Source organism: Amblyraja radiata, chromosome 11 (assembly GCF_010909765.2).
Source record: "Amblyraja radiata isolate CabotCenter1 chromosome 11, sAmbRad1.1.pri, whole genome shotgun sequence".
Taxonomy (NCBI): Eukaryota; Metazoa; Chordata; class Chondrichthyes; order Rajiformes; family Rajidae; genus Amblyraja; species Amblyraja radiata.
This window is the reverse complement of record NC_045966.1, coordinates 23,389,530-23,417,383: the sequence shown is the minus strand read 5'-3', so window position 1 is coordinate 23,417,383 and position 27,854 is coordinate 23,389,530. Positions and strand designations below refer to the sequence as shown.

The 27,854-nt window shown below is 43.5% G+C and overlaps 1 protein-coding gene across 4 annotated transcripts in view; it reads right to left on the bottom strand.

The window, feature by feature from the left end:
• Window positions 1–2,069: 2,069 nt before the first annotated feature.
• The window catches only part of rnf44 (ring finger protein 44), a 144,266-nt gene continuing 118,481 nt past the window's right edge, over window positions 2,070–27,854 (bottom strand). For all 4 annotated transcript variants that reach the window (XM_033029484.1, XM_033029485.1, XM_033029486.1 and 1 more), the window contains 6 exons: window positions 27,443–27,604; window positions 23,467–23,573; window positions 14,867–14,951; window positions 14,555–14,676; window positions 12,357–12,456; window positions 2,070–3,465 (listed from right to left, as the gene is read on the bottom strand). In XM_033029484.1, coding sequence (XP_032885375.1) covers window positions 3,403–3,465; window positions 12,357–12,456; window positions 14,555–14,676; window positions 14,867–14,951; window positions 23,467–23,573; window positions 27,443–27,604 — 639 coding nt within the window. In that variant the 3' untranslated portion in view covers window positions 2,070–3,402. The remainder of the gene's footprint in view (window positions 3,466–12,356; window positions 12,457–14,554; window positions 14,677–14,866; window positions 14,952–23,466; window positions 23,574–27,442; window positions 27,605–27,854) is intronic.

Here is a 27,854-nt window from a genome sequence, read left to right as displayed (position 1 = left end):
TGATCATCCAAAATCAGAACCCATTCCTGCTTTTCCCCATATCACTTGATTGCATAAGCCCTAAGAGCTAAATCTAACTCTCTCTTTTTAACATCCAGTGAATTGGCCTCCACTGTCTTATGTGACAGATAATTCCACAGATCCACAACTCTTTGGGTGAAAAAGTTTTTCCTCATCTCAGTCCCAAATGGCCAACCCCTTATTCTTAAACTGTGAGCCCTGGTTCTGGACTCCCCCACATCGGGGACATTTTTCCTGCATCTAGCCAGCCCAACCCTTTAAGAATTTTATATGTTTCTATAGAATCTCCTCTCATCCTTCTAAATTCCAGTGAATACAAGCCCAGTTGACCCATTCATCACATGTCAACCCCGCCATCCCAGGAATTAACCTGGTGAACCTACGCTGCACTCCCTCAATAGCAATAATGTCCTTCCTCAAATTAGGAGACCAAAATTGCACACAATACTCCAGGTGCGGTCTCACCAGAGCCCTGTACAACTGCAGTAGGACCTCCTTGTTCCTAAACTCAAATCCTCTCACAATGAAGGCCAACATGCCATTAAATTTCTTCACTGCCTGCTGTACTTGCATTCTAACTTTCAGTGACTGATGTACAATGTCACCCAGGTCTCGTTGCACCTCCCCTTTTCCTAATCTGACACCATTCAGATAATAATCTGCCTTCCTGTATTTGCCACCAAAGTGGATAACCTCACATTTAGCCACATGATACTGCATCTGCCATGCATCTGCCCACTCACCCAACCTATCCAAGTCGCTTAGGATCGCTAAACTAAACTAAAAATTTGAGCAATTAATTCTGCCACTGCAGGCATAAAATAGAAAATGATCAAAAATTTAAACAAGTTCATAGCCACTTAAAATTATTTAGCTGAAAAGTACTTGAGTTTTAACTGAAACAAAAAAAGAAATGATGCCACTATAGTTATTGTAACAAGTGCCAATTAGGTTGTTAATCCGCAAGCGTAGTTTGTAAATTGCTTACCATGTACTCCTACCACCTCCTTCAATTCTTCTGTGACTTGTTCACATGCCGGCTCTGCGGCGACTGGTGAGGTCAATGTGGGCTCTACAGCCACTTCCGCCAGCGGGAGCAGGTGCAACACTGGAGGGTGAGGGCAGATAAGTGGGTAGATTGGAAATTGGTGTGCTCCTTTAGTGGTTTACAGTGGAGTTCTGTGGGCAATGGGTGCACGGTTGTGAGCTTTTCAATGTCATTCTGAATGGTTCTCCACCTCTTTGACTGGCCATGGGCCAAAAATTTACAGAAGTAGGGATGTCGCTTTTTCCCCTGGGAACCTGAGAGAAAATTAATCGCACTTTGTTATGCGAAGAAATTACCAGGAGGTCAGCGGAAAACATTCAAGGATGTTCTCAAAACGACCTTGGAAGAAGCTCTTGAAGACTGCAGGATTGTGTTTAAAAATGCATATTAAAGGGATCCTTTCAAAACCTAGAGATACAGGAAAATGCTTTACAGTATTTTGTCATTGTACTTTACAGTACAAGGTTAAGTAGACTGGGACTATTCCCTGGAGTGCAGGAGGATGAGGGATGATCTTATAGAGGTGTATAAAATCATGAGAATAGATCGGGTGGATGCACAGTGTCTTGCCCAGAGTGAATCAAGATCCAGAGGGCATAGGTTTGTGAAGGGGGAAAGATTTTATAGGAATCTGAGAGGTAACTTTTTCACGCAATGGATAGTGGGTGTATGGAAGAGATAGCTGAGGAGATAGCTGAGGCAAGGACTATCGCAACATTTAAGAAGCAATTAGACAGGTACATGGATAGGTCACGTTGATAGGTTCCACACTGTATGACTCTATGAATAAATGAAATGTAGTCTCAATGCTGCACACAATATGATCATCGTCAACTTATAACATACAATAGGAAGTAAAATATACACAGGATATAATAGTAATGTCCATGACTCAGCTTTATGTTGTTAATCAATAACATGAACCAACTTACTTCCCTGCAGTCATGGTATCAGTAGTAAATTCTCAGGTTGGAAAATGAAATTCAGCCATGAAACATGGTTATATTGGTATACATCATACATTTATTAGTGAACAACCCTCTCAAATCAGCCACAACAATAAAAAATGATTGCACTACCTGGTAAAGCATAACTAGCAACTTTCATAAAAAAAGTACAAATCTGTTAAAAATTTTGTCTCTGAAACAATTTGGTTTACAGATGTATAATACATTATAACTAGTTATGTTAAATGCTACAACAATATGATTCAAATGGGATGAAAACACAAAATGTTTAGCATCAGAACCATTTCCTATATATATATTAGCAAATTTCAAATACATACATGGCAAAATGAGGTAACTGTAACTGTGCAAGTACCAAAGCAAAAATCTTCCTAACACAGAACACAGGGCCCTGGCCCCTGGGTCTCCTACAGAGTCCCCCGTCCCTCACGTCAGGACTAATTAAAACAGTAAACAATCCACTATCCCACCACATAAATCATTGGTAAACAATTGGTGGCATCTACAGAGCAATCAACAACCACAAATCCTAAAATAATTTAGCTGCTTGGAATAATTTTTGCACCACAAAGGCTGTGAGCTTAGGTATGTGTGCAGTACAGTGCATGGCAGTAATAGCTGAGCACAGATTCCCACCCCCACCCACAGCTGGATAGAGCTAGTCATCACCAGTCCAAGCTGGCTGGACACGCATGCATATGTGCACATTAAATATTTTCCCTCCTCTAGTCTTTCACTCAAACACATTCACGCACTGTTATTCATGCAAACAATACAGGAAATATTTTGGAAGTGGTTAGGATAGTGTGTGCAAAGGCACACAGGAGAACTAGACCAGTGTATGGTACAAATACAAGAAAACATGGATAGGTACATTCAGACATTACACGGATAACATACAGACACACGCGCGCGCACATACATCTCAACCATCCTACTTCGCTCCATCAGTTACAGTATGCTGGAGGGTTTACTGGGCAGAGTACCCCATCGTCTTCCACCTACTGTCTCTTTTCAAGCATATGATGAAATCACAACCCCTCGAATTTCGTGTCAATACTTGGAATGATCATACAAACTATAAAATGTTAATACACATCAAAATACACGCAGGTTAAAATCTTTGGAGTTTGGAACACAATGTTAGTACAACACAACTCCATAACTGTTTCTAAGCGAAGATACTAGGTGTTTGCTGAAGTCATCAAATCGCACGGTGCAAACAGAGGTAACAGGACTCCAGATAAGATCCTAGATTGCAGTTGTTCAAGGGGAAGGCTTAAGGTAACATGGATGCGTGGGTGAACATAGTTCCCCCCACGTCACCTAGGTAACGTCTTCAAATATTGTGCTGCAGAAATGGCTTTACTCTAAATCTCGGTGAACTTCAGAAGCATCAGCTCGACAGATAGGACAGGTACGATTGGTCTGGGGAAAGAAGAAAAAACCTCATTACTTTTACTACTACAATTAACTGCAAAAATAATTTCTCATTCACTAAAATCAATGCAAAACAGCAATTTTTTCACAAAGAACAGCAAACATTGCAAAGTTCAGTAAACTAGGACGTTCTTCTGTTGGCTGTTCAGAAGGATACAGTGTCTGATGTTTTACAGCAGCAGTGATAATTATCCACAGTGAGATGACAAGCTAAAGGACAATCAGGTACATTGCAACTTGCCTCTGCGAATGTAATAGCAGAGTACAAAACAAGGCGGCAAATGAAGCTGAACATAACGCAGCAGATACTACAGGGAATCAATGATTACAAGAATTGTGCCAAAGACCGAGGGCATCAAATGCAGTGCAGTTAAAGCAGAAAATTGTCATAAAACTGCAGATGCACAAGCTAAATGTTAAAATGGGTTGAGAATAATAGATGGCATCATAGAAAAGAATTGTTCAAGTATGGTCTAAGTCTAGGCTTGAAGTCTAATAACTCCCCGTTCTTCCCGTGACCGCATGGGGTTTCTCCGAGATCCTCGGTTTCCTCCAACACTCCAAAGACGTACAGGTTTAGGTTAATTGGCTTGATATAAGTGTAAATTATCCCTAGTACGTGTAGGATAGTGTTAATGTTCGGGGATCGGTGGTCAGTGCGGACACGGTGGGCCGAAGGGCCTGTTTCCGCGTTGTATCTCTAAAGAGGATCACATTGGGGAAATGCATGGAGTCTTTTAGAGTAGGGGAATCAAGAACCAGAGGACATAGGTCTAAGGTGTGTGGGGAAAATATTTAATACGAACCTGACGGACAACATTTTTGTTTACACAAAGAATGGTAGGTATGTAGAACAGGCTGCCAGAGGAGGTAGTTGAGGCAAGTACGATAACAACGTTTAAGAAACACCTAAGATAAACACCTGGACAGGTACATGAATTAAAAAAAAGTATGGAGGGATATGAACCAAACGCAGGCTGGTGGGACTAGTGTAGATAGGGCCTGTTTCCACACTGTATGATTCTATGATGTCTATGATATCAATTGATTTTACAGGTAGAATCAGTTGAATAAATCTGCAGTTTTATCTTTGCCTAGAATACCAATGTTAGTTGACATAGGGAAATCTAGCTGATTCATTATATTTTGAAGATCAAATTTGGCAGCTCCCTCTCCAAAAAAAGGGTGTAAGGATTGTAATATATGACAATCTATAGGCCTGAAAACGGCATGCAAGGATTTCAGCGTTCAGCTCAATATATTCCCTTTGTTGGCAGGGACATTCGCAGGGATCAGTGCTGTTAGAGATTGGTGCACTGCTTAAGTCAGGCTTCTCAAAAGCATGGTTATCATTTGAAGTGGACCTTTGAAACAGTGAGGAGATACAACGTGGCAGAAACCTTACGCTGATATTTTCAGATGCTTTCTAGCAGTGAACGAAAGATGGAATAATGTTCTGCATCAGCAAAGCTCAAGGCGGGGGCCCTCCAGATAGACTCAGGAGGCAATGGAGCAGAGACTTAATGTGGCCAATGTCAAGAGTCCATTCATGAGAGGACAAATGGATGCACAGAGTCGGGGAATCGAGAACCAGAGGGCTTAGGTTTAAGGTGAAGGGGGAAATATTTGATAGGAATCTGAGGGGTAACTTGTTCACACATAGAAACAGTTAGACAGGTACATGGACCAAATGCAGGCAGGTGGGACAGGTGTAGCTGGGACATGTTGGCCAGTGTGGGCAAGTTGTGCCAAAGGGCCTGTTTCCACACTGTATCACTGTGACTCTAAAGGTGGTGGGTGCATGGATCGAGCTGGTGGAGGAGGTAGTTGAGGCAGGGACTATCCCAACTATCCCAACGTTTAAAAAGCAATTAGACAGGTACATGGATCGGCCAGGTTTAGTGGGAAATGGGCCAAATGCAGGCAAGTGGGACTAGTGTAGATGGGATATGTTGGTCGGTGTGGGCAAGTTGTGCCGAAGGGCCTGGTTCCACACTGTATGGCTCTAGGATGCTATGAGAGCCCGGAGCAGTATTCAATGCAAAGAATTTGATGACCTCACACAAGATTCATCTCCTGACCATTTTACTATCAGCCTTGGAGAGCTCAGTTGATCAGGACCCCCTCACTCAACCCACCCAAGCTCTACCAACAACATCCATCCATCAGCACTTGCACACCCAAACTTGCAAAGGTCTGACTCACACTTCACAGCCTGCACACATTGCCAGTTGTTCAATCAGCAGCACCAAGTCACACACATAATAATAATAACTTTTATTGTCATTGCACATAGGTGCAACGAGATTCGGTATGCAGCTTCCACCCGATGTCATAACATTTAGATACCCCGAGAAACATGATTTATAAAAAAAAGAATAGTAAAACAGTCTAAAGTGCAAATAGGTCTGTGCCGGGTCGATGTGCGACGTGACCATCCGAGGGAGACAGTTCATGGGGGTGGGGGAACTCAGCAGGGCCGGTTCAGAGCAGCGATAGTTCTGGGGATGAAGCTGTTCCTGAGTCTGGAGGTGCGGGCGTAGAAGGCCTTGTAACGTCTGCCGGAAGGTAGGAGTTCGACAATTACAAGGGTGTGAGGAGTCTTTGTAGATGCCGACGGCCTCCCTGAGGCACCGTGTATAGAAGATGCTCTCCAATGCTGGCAGCTGTGACCCAATATTCTTCTGCGCTCTGTGGACGACCCGCTGAAGAGCTCTCCCCTCCGCCTCCGTGCAGCTAAGATACCACACAGAGATGCTATATGTTAGTATGCTCTCTGTGGTGCAGCGGTAGAAGGTTGTCAGCAGAGGTTGGGGCAGACCAGTCTTTTTCAATGTTCTCAGGAAGAACAGTCGTTGCTGTGCCTTCTTGACCAGCGCAGCGGTGTTGGACCATGTGAGGTCCTCTGAAATGTGTGTGCCCAGAAACCTAAAGCTGGACACTCCACACTGTCCCCATTGATAGAGATTGGGGCGTATTCCCCATTATGTGACCTCCTGAAGTTGATAATCAGCTCCTTGGTCTTGGAGGTGTTTAGGGACAAGTTGTTACGTGAGCACCAGTCCGCCAGGTTCTGCACCTCCGCTCTGTAGTTTGTTTCATCACCATTGGTGATCAGCCCGATCACCGTTGTGTCGTCTGCAAACTTGACGATGGTGTTGGTGTCGAATGAAGGAACAGTCGTGTTGAAGAGGGAGTAGAGCATGGGGCTCAGTACACAGCCCTGTGGTGTGCCGGTGCTCAGGGTGAGAGTGGAGGACAGGTGCGGGCCCAGTCTCACTGCCTGCGGTCGCTCCGTCAGAAAGTTCAGGATCCAATCGCATATCGGCGAGCTGAGGCCTAGCTGGTGGAGCTTGGTGGTGAGCTTGGTAGGGATGACCGTGTTGAAGGCAGAGCTGTAGTCTATGAAAAGCATCCTCACGTATGTGCCCTGACTTTCCAGAGGTGTCAGGACAGTGTGAAGAGCCAGAGAAATGGCATCCTCTGTGGATCTATTTGCCCCGTATGAAAATTGATGCGAGTCCAGTGAGGCAGGGATGCTGGATTTGATGTGTGAGAGGACCAGCCTTTCAAAGCACTTCATGGGTATTGGAGTTAGGGCAACCGGACGGTACTCGTTCAGGTTGGTGATTTTTGACTTTTTCGGCACCGGCACTATGGTAGCTGTCTTCCGGCACTTAGGGACCGTTGCCAGAGATAGAGAGAGGTTAAAGATCCTCGTGAATACCTCAGCCAGCTGTACAAGCACAGTCCTTTAGTACCCTTCCTTGGACTCCGTCCGGGCCTGCAGCCTTGCGTGGGTTGATCCTTCGCAGAGCGCGCTGTACATCCTGTGTGCTCAATGTTAAGACCTCTCTTAAATTGTTCCACATGCAGTGTGGGACAATTTTCCCAAACTAGATGGGCAAGGTAGTGCACAACCAGTGTCAGCACAATCGAACTTGGAAGTGGCTAGTGGAATTGCTTGACTCAATCCCAACAGTGAAGTGTGTGCTGGCTATTATTGGATAGCTGCATGCATGTTTAGACCCCATTAATCTTAATTTACTCCTCACATCCCATCTCCCCCTTAATCCACACTCTCTGATGGTGTATAAATTAACACAGAATAGAAAGGGATATAAATGCAATGTGCTTATAGCAAGACAGGGCTTGAAGGAGATACACACAAAATGGCACTGTGGAGGATGGAGAGAATATGGGCGGCACAGTGATTAGCACTGCTGCCTCACAGCTCCAGTGATCCCAGTCAATCCCATTATCTGGTTCTGTCTGTGTGAGGTTTGCACAATTTCCCTGTGAAAATCCATTGAAGGTGTTTCCTGGGTACTCTGGGTGCCTCCACACATGGTTGGCAGGTTAACTGATTACTGAAAATGAACACTAGTGTAGCTGATGGTTGTAGGAAAATTAGAGGAAGGAGTGGTGAGAGGGTTATTAACGGGCATATAGGAAAAAGTAGACTTGGTGGGGAAGTGGGGCAAGAGGACTAATGGGATTACTCTGATAACTATGGGAATGATGGCCCCTCTTATTTCATAGGCAGATTGGAGAAGTTTAGATGAAAGCAGATGATAAGCATTGCAGGATGCAGTTGTAAAACTGAAAAAACCCACGCAGGTCACAGGGAGAACGTACAAACTCCATACGACAGCACCCGTAGTCAGGATTGAACTCAGGTCTGTACTGCTTCCACAATTCTTAAAATCTTCCACCATTATTATTGGAGTCGTGGCAAAGCGCTGCACAGGAGCGCCGAGACAGGTTGTAAGGAAAGGCTCTAGAGAAATTAGCTGACTTTTAGATGCAATATGCTATCATTTCGTTCCTGACTTTAGTTTGGAGGGTTTATTTTTTGGTGACATTTACTTTTGCCATGTGGTGGCATGGACAGTGTGATGGCCAGTGGCAGAGATCCAGATGTGCAGTGAATGGGGAATCTGTCTTGCAGATGCTCCTCACACCTGGAACAGAATGTCACTGGCAGGTCAGGATAAAAGGGACTTTACGGTTCCCTGTTCCTTCTCCTTCCTCCTTCTCTTCTCTCCTCCTCTATTCTTCTTGAACCGTGGCTGCTTAGTTTACATCTGGAAGCAATTACTGTCCCCCTCATAACAGGTAGGACTGAAAATGCTGGACTGCTTCAAGTCCAGTGGTGGCTTCCAGAGAAGCAGAGACAAAACGTGACTATGGGGTGATGGCACAGTGCGATGGTGGCGGAAGACGGTAGTGGCAGTAAAGGGCAGGGTGGTGGTTCCTTCTCTCTTGACCTCCAGTACCATCCGTGTGGAGTCTGCACATCCCCTCTGCACAACCTCATGGGTTTTCTCAGGATACTCCATTTTGCTTCCACACTCCAAAAACATGCGGGTGGGTTAAATGATCACCGTGAATTTCTCCAAGAGGGAAGGAGAGTAGGAGAATCTAGGTTGGGGGGGAGGGAATGGGAATTTGGGGAGGATGTAGTGAGTAACCATATAACCATACAACAATTACAGCACGGAAACAGGCCATCTCGACCCTTCTAGTCCGTGCCGAACACGTATTCTCCCCTAGTCCCATATACCTGCGCTCAGACCATAACCCTCCATTCCTTTCCCGTCCATATAACTATCCAATTTATTTTTAAATTATAAAAACGAACCTGCCTCCACCACCTTCACTGGAAGCTCATTCCACACAGCCACCACTCTCTGAGTAAAGAGGTTCCCCCTCATGTTACCCCTAAACTTCTGTCCCTTAATTCTCAAGTCATGTCCCCTTGTTTGAATCTTCCCTACTCTTAGTGGGAAAAGCTTATCCACGTCAACTCTGTCTATCCCTCTCATAATTTTAAAGACCTCGATCAAGTCCCCCCTTAACCTTCTGCGCTCCAAAGAATAAAGCCCTAACTTGTTCAACCTTTCTCTGTAACTTAGTTGCTGAAACCCAGACAACATTCTAGTAAATCTCCTCTGTACTCTCTCTATTTTGTTGACATCCTTCCTGTAATTAGGCGACCAAAATTGTACCCCATACTCCAGAATTGGCCTCACCAATGCCTTGTACAATTTTAACATTACATCCCAACTTCTATACTCAATGCTCTGATTTATAAAGGCCAGCACACCAAAAGCTTTCTTTACCACCCTATCTACATGAGATTCTACTTTCAGGGAACTGTGCACAGTTATTCCCAGATCCCTCTGTTCACCTGCATTCTTCAATTCCCTACCATTTACCATGTACGTCCTATTTTGAGTTGTCCTGCCAAGATGTAGCACCTCACACTTATCAGCATTAAACTCCATCTGCCATCTTTCAGCCCACTCTTCCAACTGGCATAAATCTCTCTGTAGACTTTGAAAATCTACTTCATTATCCACAACCCCACCTATCTTAGTGTCATCTGCATACTTACTAATCCAATTTACCACACCATCATCCAGATCATTGATGTACATGACAAACAACAGTGGACCCAACACAGATCCCTGTGGCACCCCACTAGTCACTGGCCTCCAACCTGACAAACAACCATCCACCATTACTCTCTGGCATCTCCCATTCAGCCAATGTTGAATCCATCTTGTTACTCCACCATTAATACCCAACAATTGAACCTTCTTAACCAACCTTCCGTGAGGAACCTTGTCAAAGGCCTTACTGAAGTCCATATATACAACATCCACTGCTTTACCCTCATCAATTTCCCGAGTAACCTCTTCAAAAAATTCAAGAAGATTAGTCAAACATGACCTTCCAGGCACAAATCCATGTTGACTGTTCCTAATCAGACCCTGTTTATCCAGATGCTTATATATATTATCTCTAAGTACCCTTTCCATTAATTTGCCCACTACTGACGTCAAACTAACAGGTCTATAATTGCTAGGTTTACTTTTAGACCCCTTTTTAAACAATGGAACAACATGCGCAGTACGCCAATCCTCCGGCACTATTCCCGTTTCTAATGACATTTGAAATATTTCTGTCATAGCCCCTGCTATTTCTACACTAACTTCCCTCAATGTCCTAGGGAATATCCTGTCCGGACCTGGAGACCTATCCACTTTTATATTTCTCAAAAGTGTCAGTACTTCCTCTTCTTTGAATCTCATAGTTTCCATAGCTACTCTACTTGTTTCCCTTACCTCACATAATTCAATATCCTTCTCCTTGGTGAATACCGAAGAAAAGAAATTGTTCAATATCTCCCCCATCTCTTTTGGCTCTGCAGATAGCTGTCCACTCTGACTCACTAATGGACCAATTTTATCCCTCGTTATCCTTTTGCTATTAATATAGCTGTAGAAACCCTTTGGATAGGATAGTAAGGGTAGAATTAGTGGAAAGATGAGTGTTTGATGGTCAGCGCAGACTCGGTGGGATGAAGGGCCCATTTCCATGCTGTATCTTTCAGTGATTATGATTAAACGGCAGTGCAGGATTTTGCACACCACAACTTTGGACAGGCGCTCTAATGAGCACTGCAGCAGAACATTTCCAGAATGGTAATCTTAGGGGGGGGGGGGGGGGGAAGGTGGTGCAATTAAAATTAAAACTTGTCCAAACACAGGGTAAAGGACACAGTGGAGGCCAGAGGAGACATTTCAGGACTAATGAAAGGTGGAAGTTATTAAATTGGGCAAGAAGTTGGTGAAAGGCGATCAGGACGGAGCTGGTTTTGGAAATGGGCTTTTCCAAGACTGCAGAATCCTACCTTTGTCACAAATTGTGCAGTGGGTTACAGATGTCCATCATCAACAGATGGCTCTCATCACCCTACTACCAACCATTGATTTGTGGGTCTAAGTTAAACCAAATGATGAACATATTACAGGTAACCATGGTCCTGTGCAATTTTCTCAATTTGCCTTTGAAAGCCCAAGAAATATGTCCCAAGAAAGGTGTCTTTGCATACACTCGTTTATTTTGCTTTCTTATCTCGCAGCTAAACCTCCCCATCAACCATCTTATCTGTCTGTCTCTCACTCTGAATGTAGAACAGAAAACTTGTGGGGAATTAAATGGTTAGGTAATTCAAATGATATCATTAACTACAAGAAAATATTCTGGTTCCTTAAATTATATTACAACTTTAAGTTTACTGGATGCTTTCCTAAAACAAAACATAATGCTCACTCTATGACTTTGTAAGTACAGCAGAGCACCATTTGTGAAGGCAGGAGAAGGGGGTTAGGAGGGAAAGATAGATCAGCCATGATTGAATGGTGGAGTAGACTTGATGGGCTGAATGGTCTAATTCTGCTCCTATCGCTTATGAACCATTAAGATTAGGAAGGTGCTAGATTTGATCTCCCAGCACTCGTTTCTGGTTACAACCCTGAAACCCCTCGTGGTTTTGCAGGTTTATTAGGTTAGGACATGGTTGAGTACATTATGATTTACTCCCTTTATCCCTTCAGTTGAAGGTCAGTTCTCAAATCTGATTAATAACTAGGGTAGAGGAGCTATGAAGAACAGCCAGTGGCCAGGGAAGTGGAATCCAACTGAACTGCAATATTATAGAGATACACACAAAGTGCTGCAGTACTGGTTTCTACAGAAATGCAATATTTTCAGGCTGGTTTAAGAAAATACCCGTGTAATATTTTAATGATTATTTTGAACGCTCACCTGGCAATTATTAATGTGACTGAAAGGACATTTTGAGACAATTTGAAATCAATCATTAATTAAAATAATCCAATTTCTGATGCTAATGGATTAACAATAGACATGACCATCTTGTATATGCTCTGATGAACATCTAATTCTATATTATGTTCATGAATTTGATTACAGCTGACCAAAATGATTTTAGCAGAGATACAAGCGCGTTCTAAAGGAATTCTTGTTCATTAAACACCAGACTCGGGTCAAAACTGCTTTCTTACCTTCAGCCATTTATCAACACACTTGGCGTGGAACTCATGGTTGCAGGGTAAGACTCTAAGTAGCTGCCTCGACTCAAAATCGCTAAAGCACACTACACACCTAGATAGAATAGAAAAATAATGTGCTGTTATAATGTGCTCAAATTACTAGAGGCATTAGGGGGGGGGGGGTCACAGTGCACCAAAGATATATCCTCCTTATACAAATTTGCAATTCTCATGTGATGCATACTCCTTTTAATGACTGTTATTTGTGTTTATAAACTGAGAATTCCATACTGAGCAAAGCACCAAATAATCATTCCCACCCCCAGTCTCCTGCTAACAAGTATGAATTTAACTATGCCTATACTAAACATACTATTTTTTTTTCCTGAAGCTGATAATTCAGCACCAGCATCACGGATTAACTGGCACTGTGAGCATGTGGATTTCGGAGAGCAGATGAGGTCTGTCTCTATCTTTTCATTTTTAGTTTGGAGATATAGCGTGAAAACAGGCTCTTCAGATGACCGAGTCCGAGCCGACCAATGATCCCCGCACACTAACACTATCCTACAAGGGCCAATTTACCATTTGACAGAAGCCAATTAAACTACAAGCCAGTACACCTTTGGAGTGTGGGAGGAAACCGGAGCACCGGGAGAAAACTCACTCATGTCAAGGGAGAGGTTACAAACTCAGTACAGACAGCATCAAACCTGGGTCTCTGGTGCTGTGAGGCAGCAACTCCACTGCTTTTCCATTACTGATTTGCTTTCAGCAGAATTGTTAAAGTCTAGAAACATCCAGATTAAAGAATGCAGGCAGATTTGAGGGCAATACCTTATGAGTGGAGGTTAAGGCTGATTTTCACCTTCTGCTGTGTGCTAAGCCAAGATGAGCAAGAGACCTGAGCTTTTCCAAAGTGAAAGAAGAATAACTATCATTTCACCCAGTCTACCGGAGACATGGTCAGAGTGCCAGAAAGTGAGAGGAACCGTGCTCTGCAAGATGCAGTGAAGGCTACCTGGGGAGAACAAACTGGGAATGAAACGCACACTTCATGCAACAGGACGGCACAGTAGCAGTGGTAGAGTTGCTGCTTTACAGTGCCAGAGACCCATGTTGGATCCTGACTATGGGTGCTGTCTGTATAGAGCTTGTACATTCTTCCTGTGAAGCGTGGATCTTCTCCCGGTGCTCCGGTTTCCCTCCCACAAGGTTAATTGGCTTCAGTAAAATTGTAAATTGTCCCGTGTGTTTAGGATAGTGCTAGTGTACGGGATGATCGCTGCTCGGCGTAGACTCGTTGGGCTGAAGAGCCCGTTTCTGTGCTATATCTCTAAAGTCTAAAGTTTAAAAAAAAAATTCTCCTAACTCAGCAAGTATTCTGTCTTAATTGCCAGCTGTATTTATCAATTAATTGCACTTTAATTGGATGCAAGCAATATATTTCTCAATCAGCCTACTGCATTCTGACATGGCCTGCTTCCTCACCTCTTTCCCCAACACAGCCCCTTCTATTGCTATTACAAATTCAGCCACGGCACACCTTTCATCTTTCCCGTAAAGCAGTCACAGATAAAGTGACTGACACAATCGATCACAAACTTTAGTTACAAACCACGAAACAACAGGAACTTAGTCAAAGGGTGCTGGAGTAACTCAGCGGGTCAGGCAGCATCTGTGCAGAACAAGGAACTGCAACACAATTCCAGAACAAGAACTCGACATCTGTTCATTGTTCTTGAGATAAGGTCTGCAAATAACTGCTTTGCTCAGGAGATAATAGGAATCGTTTTTTTAAAACCACAGATCTTTATAACTTTTTCATGGTGCCAATAGAATGGACTACCACTCAAACTCAATCCTTAATTTTATCTCATATAATTATTGTTCCCCTTGTGCAGTTAGACAGGTACATGGACAGGACGGGTTTGGAAGGATATGGGCCAAATGTGGGCAGGTGGGACTAGTGTAGCTGGGACATGTTGGTCGATGTGGGCAAGTTGAGTCAAATGGCCTGTTTCTACGCGGTATCAATCTATGACTATGACTAATTGAGATAAAATGGCAATGTTGCACTGTACATGCAGTTAGAGAGGGTGAAGATTCTTCATTCCTTTACTCTATATGAATAGTTATTTTTCCCCAATGCTGGGATGGAGAAAACAGATCAGACTGAAAGACAAGCTGCCAGTATACATTTTACTTACAAGGTTTGTTCTGACTGGTGGTTTTCAGGATTAAACCTGTAGGACGGAAGCTGCTCTATGTCTGCTTTGGTGAGTCCCCTCGGCTTAGCTTCCCCCAGTCGCTCAGCCAAGTTTAGCAGTGCCTGTAAACATAAATAGGCCAGAGATAGTATACAGGGGAATCAAAAGGCTTGGGCCACGTTTTATTGCAGAAGTACAAGTAAATGCTGAAAACTAAATGAAAGTCGATCTGAAACCTGGAAAGGGCACTCGTGTCTCGCATCGAGGTTAGTTTAAGAAAAGTCCGGGAAGTTATAAATGGAAGTTACATACCTCATAGTTTTCAACTTCCACATCCTCCACCTCAAGCTCCACACTGATAGCTGGTCCCACAGCAGGAGGCACTGGAAGCATTGATCTGCATTGCAGGGAACACAATAAAACTTTTGAATTAAAAAAAGATCCTTTATTTCCTTCATTAGTTCACAAGACACAAACAGCTGGAGTAACTGTGTAGGGTGGAAGTGCAGATGATGGCTTACACCGAAGATAGACACAAAATGCTGGAGTAACTCAGCGGGACAGGTAGCATCGCTGGAGAGAAGGAATGGGTGACGTTTCGGGTCGAGACCCGAGATCCTTCTCTCCAGAGATGCTGCCTGTCCCGCTGAGTTACTCAAGTATTTTGTGTCTATCTTTGCTGGAGCAACTCAGCATGTGAGACAGCATCTCTGGAGAACATTAATAGATGACGTTTCAGGTCGGGACCCATCGTCAGACTGGTCTCGCACTTTGTGTCCTTTGTGTACATCAGCATCTGCAGTTCCTTGTTTCTACACATATTGCCAGGTTGGTTCCCTCGTTAACTTTTAAATGGTCCTCTTCCATACTCAAAGAATTTAGGTCCTCACATTAATAACAACAGGTTAATCTGAAACATTATTAACTCTTCAGCTGACAGAGAAATATCTTTCAATAATTTATTCTCCTGAACACCTTTTTTTTTTAAATTTAGAAAAATCTTTTGGACTTTCCTTATTTTTTTTAATGTTTGATGTAACAAAAATAAAAGTTTTGATACCCTTCTTGCATTGTCAGTCTTATATTTCCATTGAGAATTATTCAGAACTACTAATTGTATTGCAACTGTGTAATAACTTAGAATAAATTCCTTATATTTTTACATGTGTCTGCATGTATAAAATGTAGAATCAAATTTTTGCCTTTTTTAATGGCTTTCCTAATTTACAATCACCTTAGAAAATCATTACATTTCCAATGCACAACCTAACAAATATCTATGTTGAAGAAGGATTCAGTACCAAACCATCGCCTGTCCACTTTCTTCAGAGATGCTGCCTGAAGGGAAACAAGAGTCTTATGTAGTGAGAAAAGATTAAGGAAGGATCTTGTGGTTAAAGATCTACAACGTGATAAAATAACAAATGCAGTTTGTGGATGAAAGCCCTGGGTCTACTGCCAGTGCCTTCAATTTATATAAGGGCAATTATAATGGTGTGATGGACGAGTTGTCCAAGGTGGACAAAGTAAGAGAGAGCTCAGTAGAACGATGGTAGATATTCAGGCAGCTGGACTATAATACCCAGCGAGAGTTTATCCCAATTAACAGAAACACAATCGTAGTTTACAAAATGAGTCAAAAGATCATGATCATGTAATAATCCTTAACATTATTGTATACCCTAGTATACAATAGGGTATACAATGGCAAGGGATAGTGGTATTTCTGAGGGCTGAGGCATTTTTAGGATCCAGCAGCATATCACTAAACGGCTGTTAAGAAGGGAGAAAATGAATTTTCAGAGAAACCCTGTATGTAGTAAAATAACAGTGGATGCTTCAATGTATATATAAACAGGAAGAGGACAGCTAAGTTAAATGTGGGGCCTCTAGAGAACAAGGCTGGCGAATTAATAACAGCGAACAAGAAAATTGGAGAGATGTTGAATAAATCTTCTGCATCAGTCATCACAGGAAGACACAGCTAATATCTCTAAGATACACAAAAATGCTGGAGAAACTCAGCGGGTGTAGCAGCATCTATGGAGCGAAGGAAATAGGTAACGTTTTGGGCCGAAACCCTTCTTCAGACCCTGTTATATTTCTAATATCTCTAAGATATAGTCACATGGTCAAGCAGCCTAGAAACAGCCCCTTCGGCCCAACTTGCCCATGCCGACGAAGATGACCCATCCACACTAGTCGTACCTGCCCTCATTTGGCCCATATCCCTCTAACCTTACCTACCCAGAATAGATGACATGCTAATTTCAAATAACATGCCAGACGTTACAAAAATCCCAATTACATGGGACAAGAGAAACTAGGGTGTGAGGGGACATACTAACGATGAAACAAGTCACTTGCAACCTATGCAATCCATGCTAGGATTTTAAGAGAATGGCTGCAGAAATGGTGAACCTATTAATTGAGATTTTATATAACTCACTAAACTCCAGGAGGGGAACAGGAGATTGGAAACATGACTCCCTTGTTCAAAAGGAGAAAAGGCAGAAGGCAGGAAACTGCAGGCTGGTTGGTTTAACAGCTATTACTGACAAGAGCTGGAGTAAATAACCAAAGATTAAATTGAGAATCATTTAGGAAAACTGAATACAATTAATCCTAGTCAACATGGTTTTATAATAGTTTCACAAACTTGGAAGAAGTAACAGGGAGAGCTGACAGAGGGGAAACCGTAGATATATGTATTTAGATTTCAAAAGGCACGATAAGGTGCCACTTAGGAGGCTGGTGCATGAATTAAAAGCCTTGGTGTCAGAGGATGTGTGTTAGAATGGATTGAAAACTTGCTGTCTTAATTAAAACAGAATTGGAAGAAATTGAACCTTTTCAGACTGGAAGGAGGCAACTAATGGGGGTCCCTCAGGGATCGGTTCTTGCTCCGTAGCTGTTCACTATTTACATTAATGACCTCGAGGAAGGAAGAAGGGTTTTGGCCTGAAACGTTGCGTATTTCCTTCGCTCCATAGATGCTGCCTCACCCGCTGAGTTTCTCCAGCATTTTTGTCTACCTTTGAGGAAGGAATGGTTTATGAAGTTTCCAAATCTGCCAATGACATGCAAATCAGTGAAAGGCTGCGTTATGACAAGGATAATCTGTAAAGGGATACAGATAAGACAGTGAGTGGGTAAAGAACTGGCTACTGGAGTTTAATGTGGGGAAGTGCGAGGTCATAAGAAAAAATCTCAAATGGCAGATTACCTCAAAAGACTACAAATGAGTGAAATACAAAGGGTCTAAATGTTCTAGGGCATGAACCGCAAAAGGTAATTAAGAAGGCAAACGGTGTTTTATTCTTCATTGCAAAGAGGATGGATTTTAAAAGTACAATGTTTTGTTGGTGGGGCCTCACTTAGAATACTGCAAACTGTTTCAGTCACCTTAGCATTAAAATAAATTAAATATTGAGAAATATTGAAGGCAGTCCAAAGGCAACCACTCACCAAGCTAATGGGATAAGAGGATTGCACTATTTAGGGGGAACAAATTGTTTGGGTCAGTATTCCTTGTAGTTTAGATGAATTAGGTGGCCTTACTCAAACATATGATCTTGATGGTAGATGTTGGGATGTTTTCACCAGTGGGAGAGTCGCGGATAAAAGGACATAACTGCTAGTTAAGGAAGATGGACCCAAAATGCTGGAGCAACTCAGTGGGACAGGCAGCATCCCTGGAGAATAATAGGTGATGCTTCAGGTCGGAAATCCTCAGACTTCAGCCTGACTTGTTCCAGAATTTTGTGTCTTTCCTGGGTATAAACCAGCATCAGCAGATCCTTCCTCCACTATAAGTAAAGGGTCATGTATTTAAAACTGGCCTATACAGTAATCTCTTCTCATGGACAAGGTAAATGTCTGGAATTCTCATTATTGGACCACTGGAAGCAGAGATGGATAAATACTTGATAGACCAAGGAATAGAGGGTTATGATGAATGGAACAGAAAAGGAAGCCAGGCCTGCATAGATCAGCCATGATCATATAGAAACATAGAAATTAGGTGCAGGAGTAGGCCATTCGGCCCTTCGAGCCTGCACCGCCATTCAATATGATCATGGCTGATCATCCAACTCAGTATCCCGTACCTGCCTTCTCTCCATACCCTCTGATCCCTTTAGCCACAAGGGCCACATCTAACTCCCTCTTAAATATAGCCAATGAACTGGCCTCGACTACCCTCTGTGGCAGAGAGTTCCAGAGATTCACCACTCTCTGTGTGAAAAAAGTTCTTCTCATCTCGGTTTTAAAGGATTTCCCCCTTATCCTTAAACTGTGACCCCTTGTCCTGGACTTCCCCAACATCGGGAGCAATCTTCCTGCATCTAGCCTGTCCAACCCCTTAAGAATTTTGTAAGTTTCTATAAGATCCCATCTCAATCTCCTAAATTCTAGAGAGTATAAACTAAGTCTATCCAGTCTTTCTTCATAAGACAGTCCTGACATCCCAGGAATCAGTCTGGTGAACCTTCTCTGCACTCCCTCTATGGCAATAATGTCCTTCCACAGATTTGGAGACCAAAACTGTACGCAATACTCCAGGTGTGGTCTCACCAAGACCCTGTACAACTGCAGTAGAACCTCCCTGCTCCTATACTCAAATCCTTTTGCTATGAAAGCTAACATACCATTCGCTTTCTTCACTGCCTGCTGCACCTGCATGCCTACTTTCAATGACTGGTGTACCATGACACCCAGGTCTCGCTGCATCTCCCCTTTTCCTAGTCGGCCACCATTTAGATAATAGTCTGCTTTCCTGTTTTTGCCACCAAAATGGATAACCTCACATTTATCCACATTATACTGCATCTGCCAAACATTTGCCCACTCACCCAGCCTATCCAAGTCACCTTGCAGTCTCCTAGCATCCTCCTCACAGCTAACACTGCCCCCCAGCTTAGTGTCATCCGCAAACTTGGAGATATTGCCTTCAATTCCCTCATCCAGATCATTAATATATATTGTAAATAGCTGGGGTCCTAGCACTGAGCCTTGCGGTACCCCACTAGTCACTGCCTGCCATTGTGAAAAGGACCCGTTTACTCCTACTCTTTGCTTCCTGTTTGCCAGCCAGTTCTCTATCCACATCAATACTGAACCCCCAATGCCGTGTGCTTTAAGTTTGTATACTAAACTCTTATGTGGGACCTTGTCGAAAGCCTTCTGGAAGTCCAGATACACCACATCCACTGGTTCTCCCCTATCCACGCTACTAGTTACATCCTCGAAAAATTCTATAAGATTCGTCAGACATGATTTACCTTTCGTAACTCCATGCTGACTTTGTCCAATGATTTCACCACTTTCCAAATGTGCTGCTATCCCATCTTTAATAACTGACTCTAGCAGTTTCCCCACTACCGATGTTAGACTAACTGGACTGTAATTCCACGTTTTCTCTCTCCCTCCCTTCTTAAAAAGTGGGGTTACGTTTGCTACCCGCCAATCCTCAGGAACTACTCCAGAATCTAAAGAGTTTTGAAAGATTATTACTAATGCATCCACTATTTCTGGAGCTACTTCCTTAAGTACTCTGGGATGCAGCCTATCTGGCCCTGGGGATTTATCGGCCTTTAATCCATTCAATTTACCCAACACCACTTCCCGGCTAACCTGGATTTCACTCAATTCCTCCAACTCCTTTGACCCGCGGTCCCCTGCTATTTCCGGCAGATTATTTATGTCTTCCTTAGTGAAGACGGAACCAAAGTAGTTATTCAATTGGTCCGCCATATCCTTGTTCCCCATGATCAACTCACCTGTTTCTGACTGCAAGGGACCTACATTTGTTTTAACTAATCTCTTTCTTTTCACATATCTATAAAAACTTTTGCAGTCAGTTTTTATGTTCCCTGCCAGTTTTCTTTCATAATCTATTTTTCCTTTCCTAATTAAGCCTCCTCTGCTGGTCTCTGAATTTCTCCCAGTCCTCCGGTATGCTGCTTTTTCTGGCTAATTTGTACGCATCATCCTTCGCTTTGATACTATCCCTGATTTCCCTTGTTATCCACGGATGCACTACCTTCCCTGATTTATTCTTTTGCCAAACTGGGATGAACAATTTTTGTAGTTCATCCATGCAGTCTTTAAATGTCTTCCATTGCATATCCACCGTCAACCCTTTTAGAATTAATTGCCAGTCTATCTTGGCCAATTCACGTCTCATACCCTCAAAGTTACCTTTCTTTAAGTTCAGAACCATTGTTTCTGAATTAACAATGTCACTCTCCATCCTAATGAAGAACTCAACCATATTATGGTCACTCTTGCCCAAGGGGGCACGTACAACAAGACTGCTAACTAACCCTTCCTCATTACTCAATACCCAGTCTAAAATAGCCTGCTCTCTCGTTGGTTCCTCTACATGTTGATTTAGATAACTATCCCGCATACATTCCAAGAAATCCTCTTCCTCAGCACCCCTGCCAATTTGATTAACCCAATCTATATGTAGATTGTAGTCACCCATTATAACTGTTTTGCCTTTGTCGCACGCATTTCTAATTTCCTGTTTGATACCATCTCCAACTTCACTACTACTGTTAGGTGGCCTGTACACAACACCCACCAGCGTTTTCTGCCCCTTAGTGTTTCGCAGCTCTACCCATACCGATTCCACATCCTCCAAACTAATGTCCTTCCTTTCCATTGCGTTAATCTCCTCTCTAATGAGCAACGCTACCCCACCTCCTTTTCCATTCTCTCTATCCCTCCTGAATATTGAATATCCCTGGATGTTCAGCTCCCAGCCTTGGTCACCCTGGAGCCATGTCTCCGTGATCCCAACTATATCATAATCATTAATAGCTATCTGCACATTCAACTCATCCACCTTATTACGAATGCTCCTTGCATTGAGACACAAAGCCTTCAGGCTTGTTTTTACAACACTTACTACTTATACAATTATGTTGAAAAGTGGCCCTTTTTGATTTTTGCCCTGGTTTTGTCTGCCTGCCACTTTTACTTTTCACCTTGTTACCTATTGCTTCTACCCTCATTTTACACCCCTCTGTCTCTACGCTCACACATTTAAGAAACCCTTTCCCTTTAACTCCATCCTCCACTATCCCATTCGACACCCCACCCCCCTTATTCAGTTTAAAACCACCCGTGTAGCAGTGGCAAACCTGCCTGCCAGAATGCTGGTCCCACACCTGTTAAGATGCAATCCGTCCCTTTTGTACAGTTCCCCCTTACCCCAAAACAGATCCCAGTGATCTAAGAATCTAAATCCCTGCCCCGTGCACCAGTTCCTCAGCCACACGTTTAGGTCCCGTATCTCCGTTCCTGCTCTCGCCAGCACGAGGAACTGGAAGCAAACCGGAGATAACAACCCTGGAGGTCCTGCTTTTCAGCATTTTTCCGAGCTCTCTAAAGTCACGCTGCAGAATATTCATCCCCTTCTTTCCGACATCGTTTGTGCCGACATGCACTACCACTTCTGGATGTTCACCTTCGCCCTTGAGGATTTTCTGCACTCTGTCCGTGACATCCTGGATCCTGGCACCAGGAAGGCAGCACACCATCCTCGAATCCCGTCTGTTGCCGCAGAAACCCCTGTCCGTACCTCTCACAATGGAGTCTCCCACTACAATGGCGTTGCCTGCCTTAGGCCTTTTTGGTTCTGGCTCAACAGCCCTATTCGCATCGCAAGCCAGTCCGCCACTCAGTGTAAACACGTCTTCTGTCCCGACAGCTTCTAAGTGGGTGAACCTGTTCACAAGAGGTACAACACCCGGGGACGTTGGCATTCCATGCTTCCCTCCCTTTCTCACTGTCTCCCACCTTCTCTCTTCCAGTACCTTAGGTGTAACAATCGTACTGTAGGACTTGTCGAGGAATAACTCCGTTTCTCGGACGAAGCGGAGGTCATCCACTTGCTTCTCCAGTTCCCCAACACGGCCCTTCAGGAGCTCTACCTGGATGCACTTCTCGCATTTGTAGCAGCCAGAGGCACCAGCGGTGTCCTTGACCTCCCACATACTGCAAGCATCACACTGAATCAGCTTGCCTGACATCTCCTTCTTTCGTCTCTACCTCTCAAGCGTATTGCGTGGTCTCCTCTCCTCAGCAGCCTCCTCGCCAAAGACTCACACTTTTCTCACAGGGCACTTCCCTCACTGCCGCTCCCCAAGAGCAGTCTTACTTAAATTGCCTGATTTACCAATTTACAAACCAAATTCCTCAGTTTTCAACTGTTTTACCGGCACTGACTCACTTCTCTCCTCCCACTTGGGCTAGAGCCAATCAGTCGTATCTCTTGCTAATCTCCTGCTGCTGTTGCTCCCAAAGCTACAGCAGTTCTGAGCATATTAAACAGTGCAGTGAGCTTGTGTTTTAGTGAGACTTGCCCATCAAAATTATTCCCTTTTACTTGCTCTTTACCAGCAAATAATGATGTTCCAGCATTAAATAAAACTAACACATCTCTGTACGAGGCTTGGTTTAACAAAATAAAATCCATGAGTCGTTATTCTCTGTGACAGATAGGGCAGCACAGCGGTAGAGTTGCTGCCTTACAGCGCCAGAGTACCGGTTTCAATCCTGACTACGGGAGCTGTCTGTATGGAGTTTGTACGTTCTCCCCGTGACCTGCGTAGGTTTCCTCCAAAATCTTCGGTTTCCTCCCACACTGCAAAGACGTACAGGTTTGTAGGTTAATTCGCTTGGTATAAATCTAAATTGTCCCTAGTGTGTGTAGGGCAGTGTTAATGTACAGAGATGATTGTTCGGTGTGGACTCGGTGGACCGAAGGGCCTTTTTACGGACTGTATCTCCTTGCACCTATAAAATTAAAGGAACTTGCCTTTGTTCCAGGTCTAAAGAATGAAAATATTCCAAGACACATCCAACAAGCTGTCCCTCTGTACTCATAAAGGATCACTTACAAGAAATATGGCAGGAAGCTGGGGTAATAGGGTGGAGGTGGCGGCAAAGGCTGCTGTAAGCGGTATCGTTGTCCAGTCATTCTCCGTGGCATAACATGTGGGTATGGCTGTTGAAGTAAAGACAGGACATGGCAATTAAAACTCTGAGAGCTTCTCTCTTGAAATGTTCATTTCAGATCATGATCAGAATGTTCTCAGATTACTTAGTACAAGATAATAACAGGAGAACATCATAGAGTCATACAGGGTGGAAATAGGCCCTTGGGTCCAGCTTGCCCACACCGACCAACATGTCCTATCGACACTAGTCCCACTTGTCTGTGCTTGGCCCATACCCTCTAAACCTGTCCTATCCATGTACCTGTCTGATTGCTTCTTAAATGCTGTGATAGTCCCTGCCTTAAATAACTCCTCCAGTAGCTCGTTCCATACACAAACCACCCTTTGTGTGAAAGTTACTGCTCAAATTTCGATAATCATTGGAAGTGATCTACAGATGTTCAACTACCCCTCCCATTCCGAATCCGACCTTTCTGTCCTGGGCCTCCTCCATGGCCAGAGTGAGCCCCACCACAAATTGGAGGAGCAGCACCTCATATTTCACTTTGGTCGTTTACATCCCAGCGGTATGAACATTGACTTCTCCAATTTCAGGTAGCCCTTGCTTTCTCCCTTCTTCCCCTCCCCTACCTAGCTCTCCCCAGCCTACTGTCTCCGCCTCTTCCTTTCTTTTTCCCGCCCCCCCCCCACCATCAGTCTGAAGAAGGGTCTCAACCCGAAACGTCGCCTATTCCTCCGCACCATAGTTGCTGCCTCACCCGCTGAGTTTCTCCGGCATTTTTGTCTACCTACAGATCACTTCCAATCTACAATGTTTGAGATCGCTGGAACTGGTGACTGAAGAGAAAATGTGGCATTTATGACTAATATTATACGTTTAAGTGACCAGTCAACTTTTCTTGCAACAACATATTTAATCTTAAAATCTACAAATCCCATAAATGTAGAAATAATGTAGACTGGTCCATGTTTAATTCCTATGATTAAAAAAAGTTACAAGAATTAACTCTAATTCCACAAATTGCACATTTCCTAACAATGAGGCCATTTTAGCCCAACAAGTCTATGCTGACGCAAAGCACAAATCATTTTACTTCATTAATTTTCTTTGTAAATTATTCTTTCAAATTCCCATCAAGTCCTCCCGGGTTCTCCCATCCACCTACACCCGAGGGGCAATTTCTACCAGCCAATTAACCTACCAATGAAACCCACGTAGTCACAGGGGAAACGGGAACTCCACACAGGGAGCGCTTGAGATTAGGATCGAGTCTGGGTCACAATAAGTGAAGCAGCAGCTCTTCCAGCTGCACAACTTTGCACAATCTGCTCGTGACTAAAATAACATCCTTTCTTGTTTCGCCAACAGAAACTTTACTAAACAGCAGCAGATTAGATTAACTCTGAAATCTTAGACCCTGCCCCCTTCCTCCCCTAACCAGCTTCCCCCTACCCACCCCCCCTTTTCTTGTCAAATTGCCACTTAATGTTCAAGGAACAAGTGCTGAATCAGCATCCATGTAAACAAGACGCACCTCAGGGACAAGTTGTACGCTAGTACCAATTAGGATAAGCATGGATGCCTGCCAGCAGAAATTGGACGTGAACTTACAGCCCTAGTCCCTGTGGGTGCATTACAAGTTCTGGCATTTTATACTTACCCATTTCCGTTCAGCCTGCCGTCGTGGGAGGCCTCACAGTGAAACGTTTGGGAGTACGGGAGTCTGGACATAAAGAAGTGCATGTATGTCTGTGCGTTGCTTGCCTCAGAGTCTGCATGAGCGTGCACGCCATCCTCTGACGAGCAAGTGTGTGTATGTGAGTGACGAGTGTGTGAAGGACTGTGCACATCTTCATATAAAATGTAAATTTAGGAAATAAATCTTGCATTTATATTTAAAATAATTACTTAGTAATCTGTCTGTAGAAGGAAAGGCATGCAAGTGTGTGCAAGATCACCAGTTTCGTGCACCAGAAACATTACACCATAGCAACAGTGGTGCAGTGGTAGAGTTGCTGCCTTACAGCGCCAGAGACCCGGGTTCGATTCTGACTCCAGGTGCTGTCTGTACGGAGTTTGTACGTTCTCCCTGTGACCTGTGTGGGTTTTCCCCGGGAGCCCTGGTTTCCTCTCACACTCCAAAGATGTAGGTTAATTGGCTTGGTAAAATTATAAATTGTCTCTAGTCTGTGTAGGCTAGTGTTAGTGTGGCGTGGACTCGTTGGGCAGAAGGGCCTGTTTCCACGCTGCATCTCTAAACTAAACTAAGCAAGACCACGGGCTGCAAATCCCTGTGGAGAGCAATGGTTTGTACATGGATGTAGAGGTGGGTCATCGTAGGTAGGGTTCGGTTAGGTCAGGTCTAGAGTCGAAGGGAGAAGGCAGATTTCAGATGCCTCGAGGAAGAGGTCAGTGGTCAGAGGCTCAAGAAACTACCTGACGGCATGGGCTGGACAGGTGAATGGGTTACAGCGGTGGGGGTCAGGCAGGTACTTGGCTTGTGTAGGGAAGTTGTCAGCCACTGCAGGCACTATTGAGAAGAATGGGGGCTGAGATTATGCAGGGTGATGGCTGGGGGTATGAAGACCAAGGGATATATTTAACCAAAGAAGTAATTGAATTGTGACAACTTGGTCCCAGCCACAGTGAGCCTCAGCTCTCCAGTCAAGGACTGGACCCAGACTCGGTGGGTGTATTTGGAACAGTCCGGGTGTCCTGAATGCATAAAAACACCATGCATGAGCCATTGGCAGCCTGCATGCGTACACACACCATGCACCTATGGGTTCTGGATCTAATTTATGGAAGAGCACCATGTCTAAAAATACCTAACCGCACCCAGATAAAACTCATTTGCACAGTGCCCAAAATCGCTGCACTATAAACATTTGGAGAACTATTATTTTATTTTTGCCCATCTATACAAACTTGACTTTTGTGACAAGCTTCCATCCCAATATAGACAGGACATCAAACAAGTGCAAAATCACATTTCTCTTTGGGCAAATCGCATACTATCTATAACTTCCCACGTCCCAACCTCTACTTCAACATACTAAATAAGTTACAATAGTAGATTCTAAATGGGCAACTGTGCCTCTACTCCGTCCTTCTATCACCAAAATCTTGCAGCAATCAATAAAGAAAACAACTGCCCGCATTTACAGAGCTGCCAAGTAGTACGGATATTCCGTATTTTGTACGGAAATGTGCTAAGAATACGGATGTACGGTTTCGCTTTGTAAAATATGGATTAAAAAAAAAAATCAGCCCCGACTTCCTATTTCATCTTGCTGCTTAAAAAATGCAAGGAAAAAGTCATACCGTAACTCTAAAAATTATAGCAGATTAAATCTATTAGTATTTTAAATTTCAAGTTCTGGATGATTATTTTTGTAAGCTTTAATCTGCCTGTCCCGCTACAGGTTTAAACAGCGCTGTCAGTTTAGCACGTGGAATTTAAACGAACAGCGCTATGGGTTCTAATTATAGCACTACCAGCTGGAGCACTATTGCCTTTACACATAGCGCTATGGGCTTTACACATAGCGATATGGCCACAGTGCTATGGGTCACAGACTGTTCAAGGAGGGAGAAGGAGAGAGGGAAGGAATAAGAGAGGGAGGCAGGATCAACATAAGACAAATGTACTAGCTATCAATTTAAAGCAAATCACTTTATATTAACTACAGTCAAACGAGAAATGGGCGATTCTGAATTATATCACATTAAATGGGTCACTGCCATTCATTGAAAATGAAAATAAATGGTGTTAACCAAGGAATGAAGTGCAGATTAAGACAGGGAATTTCTCGATCACATATTTCTCCACCTGCTATCATCTTTGATTTGTGGTGACCTTCGTCAGGTAATCAGAAAGTCTAAATTACACTGTCCTCTGGAGAGAACACTTACCACTCCAAAGGGCAACTCCTGGTGTAAAGGGTCATGAGGGAGGTACTGCAGAGGAACAGAAGCAGGCATGGCAGGGGGATGATGCGAAGGTGGGTATGTAAAACCACCAACTGGATGCTGGTCCCCTCTCATTTCGACTTCATTCTCTATCCTCTGCAAGGGCTATTGAGGTAAAAAAAATTGAATTACTCAATTTGTATTTCATCTATAAACAAAATTAAATATTTTTAAAAACTAAACAATATATTAACAAGAATGCAAGACCACTGAACAAAAAACAGAACTTTAAACTCTGAAGAGTTAAGTATTGTTGGCAATGTAATAGTGATCCCACATCACAGACTCACAGCGAGTCAAGGTCACACATATCTCCACCTAAAGAGCAACTTATGGAATCGACAAGGAGTACAAG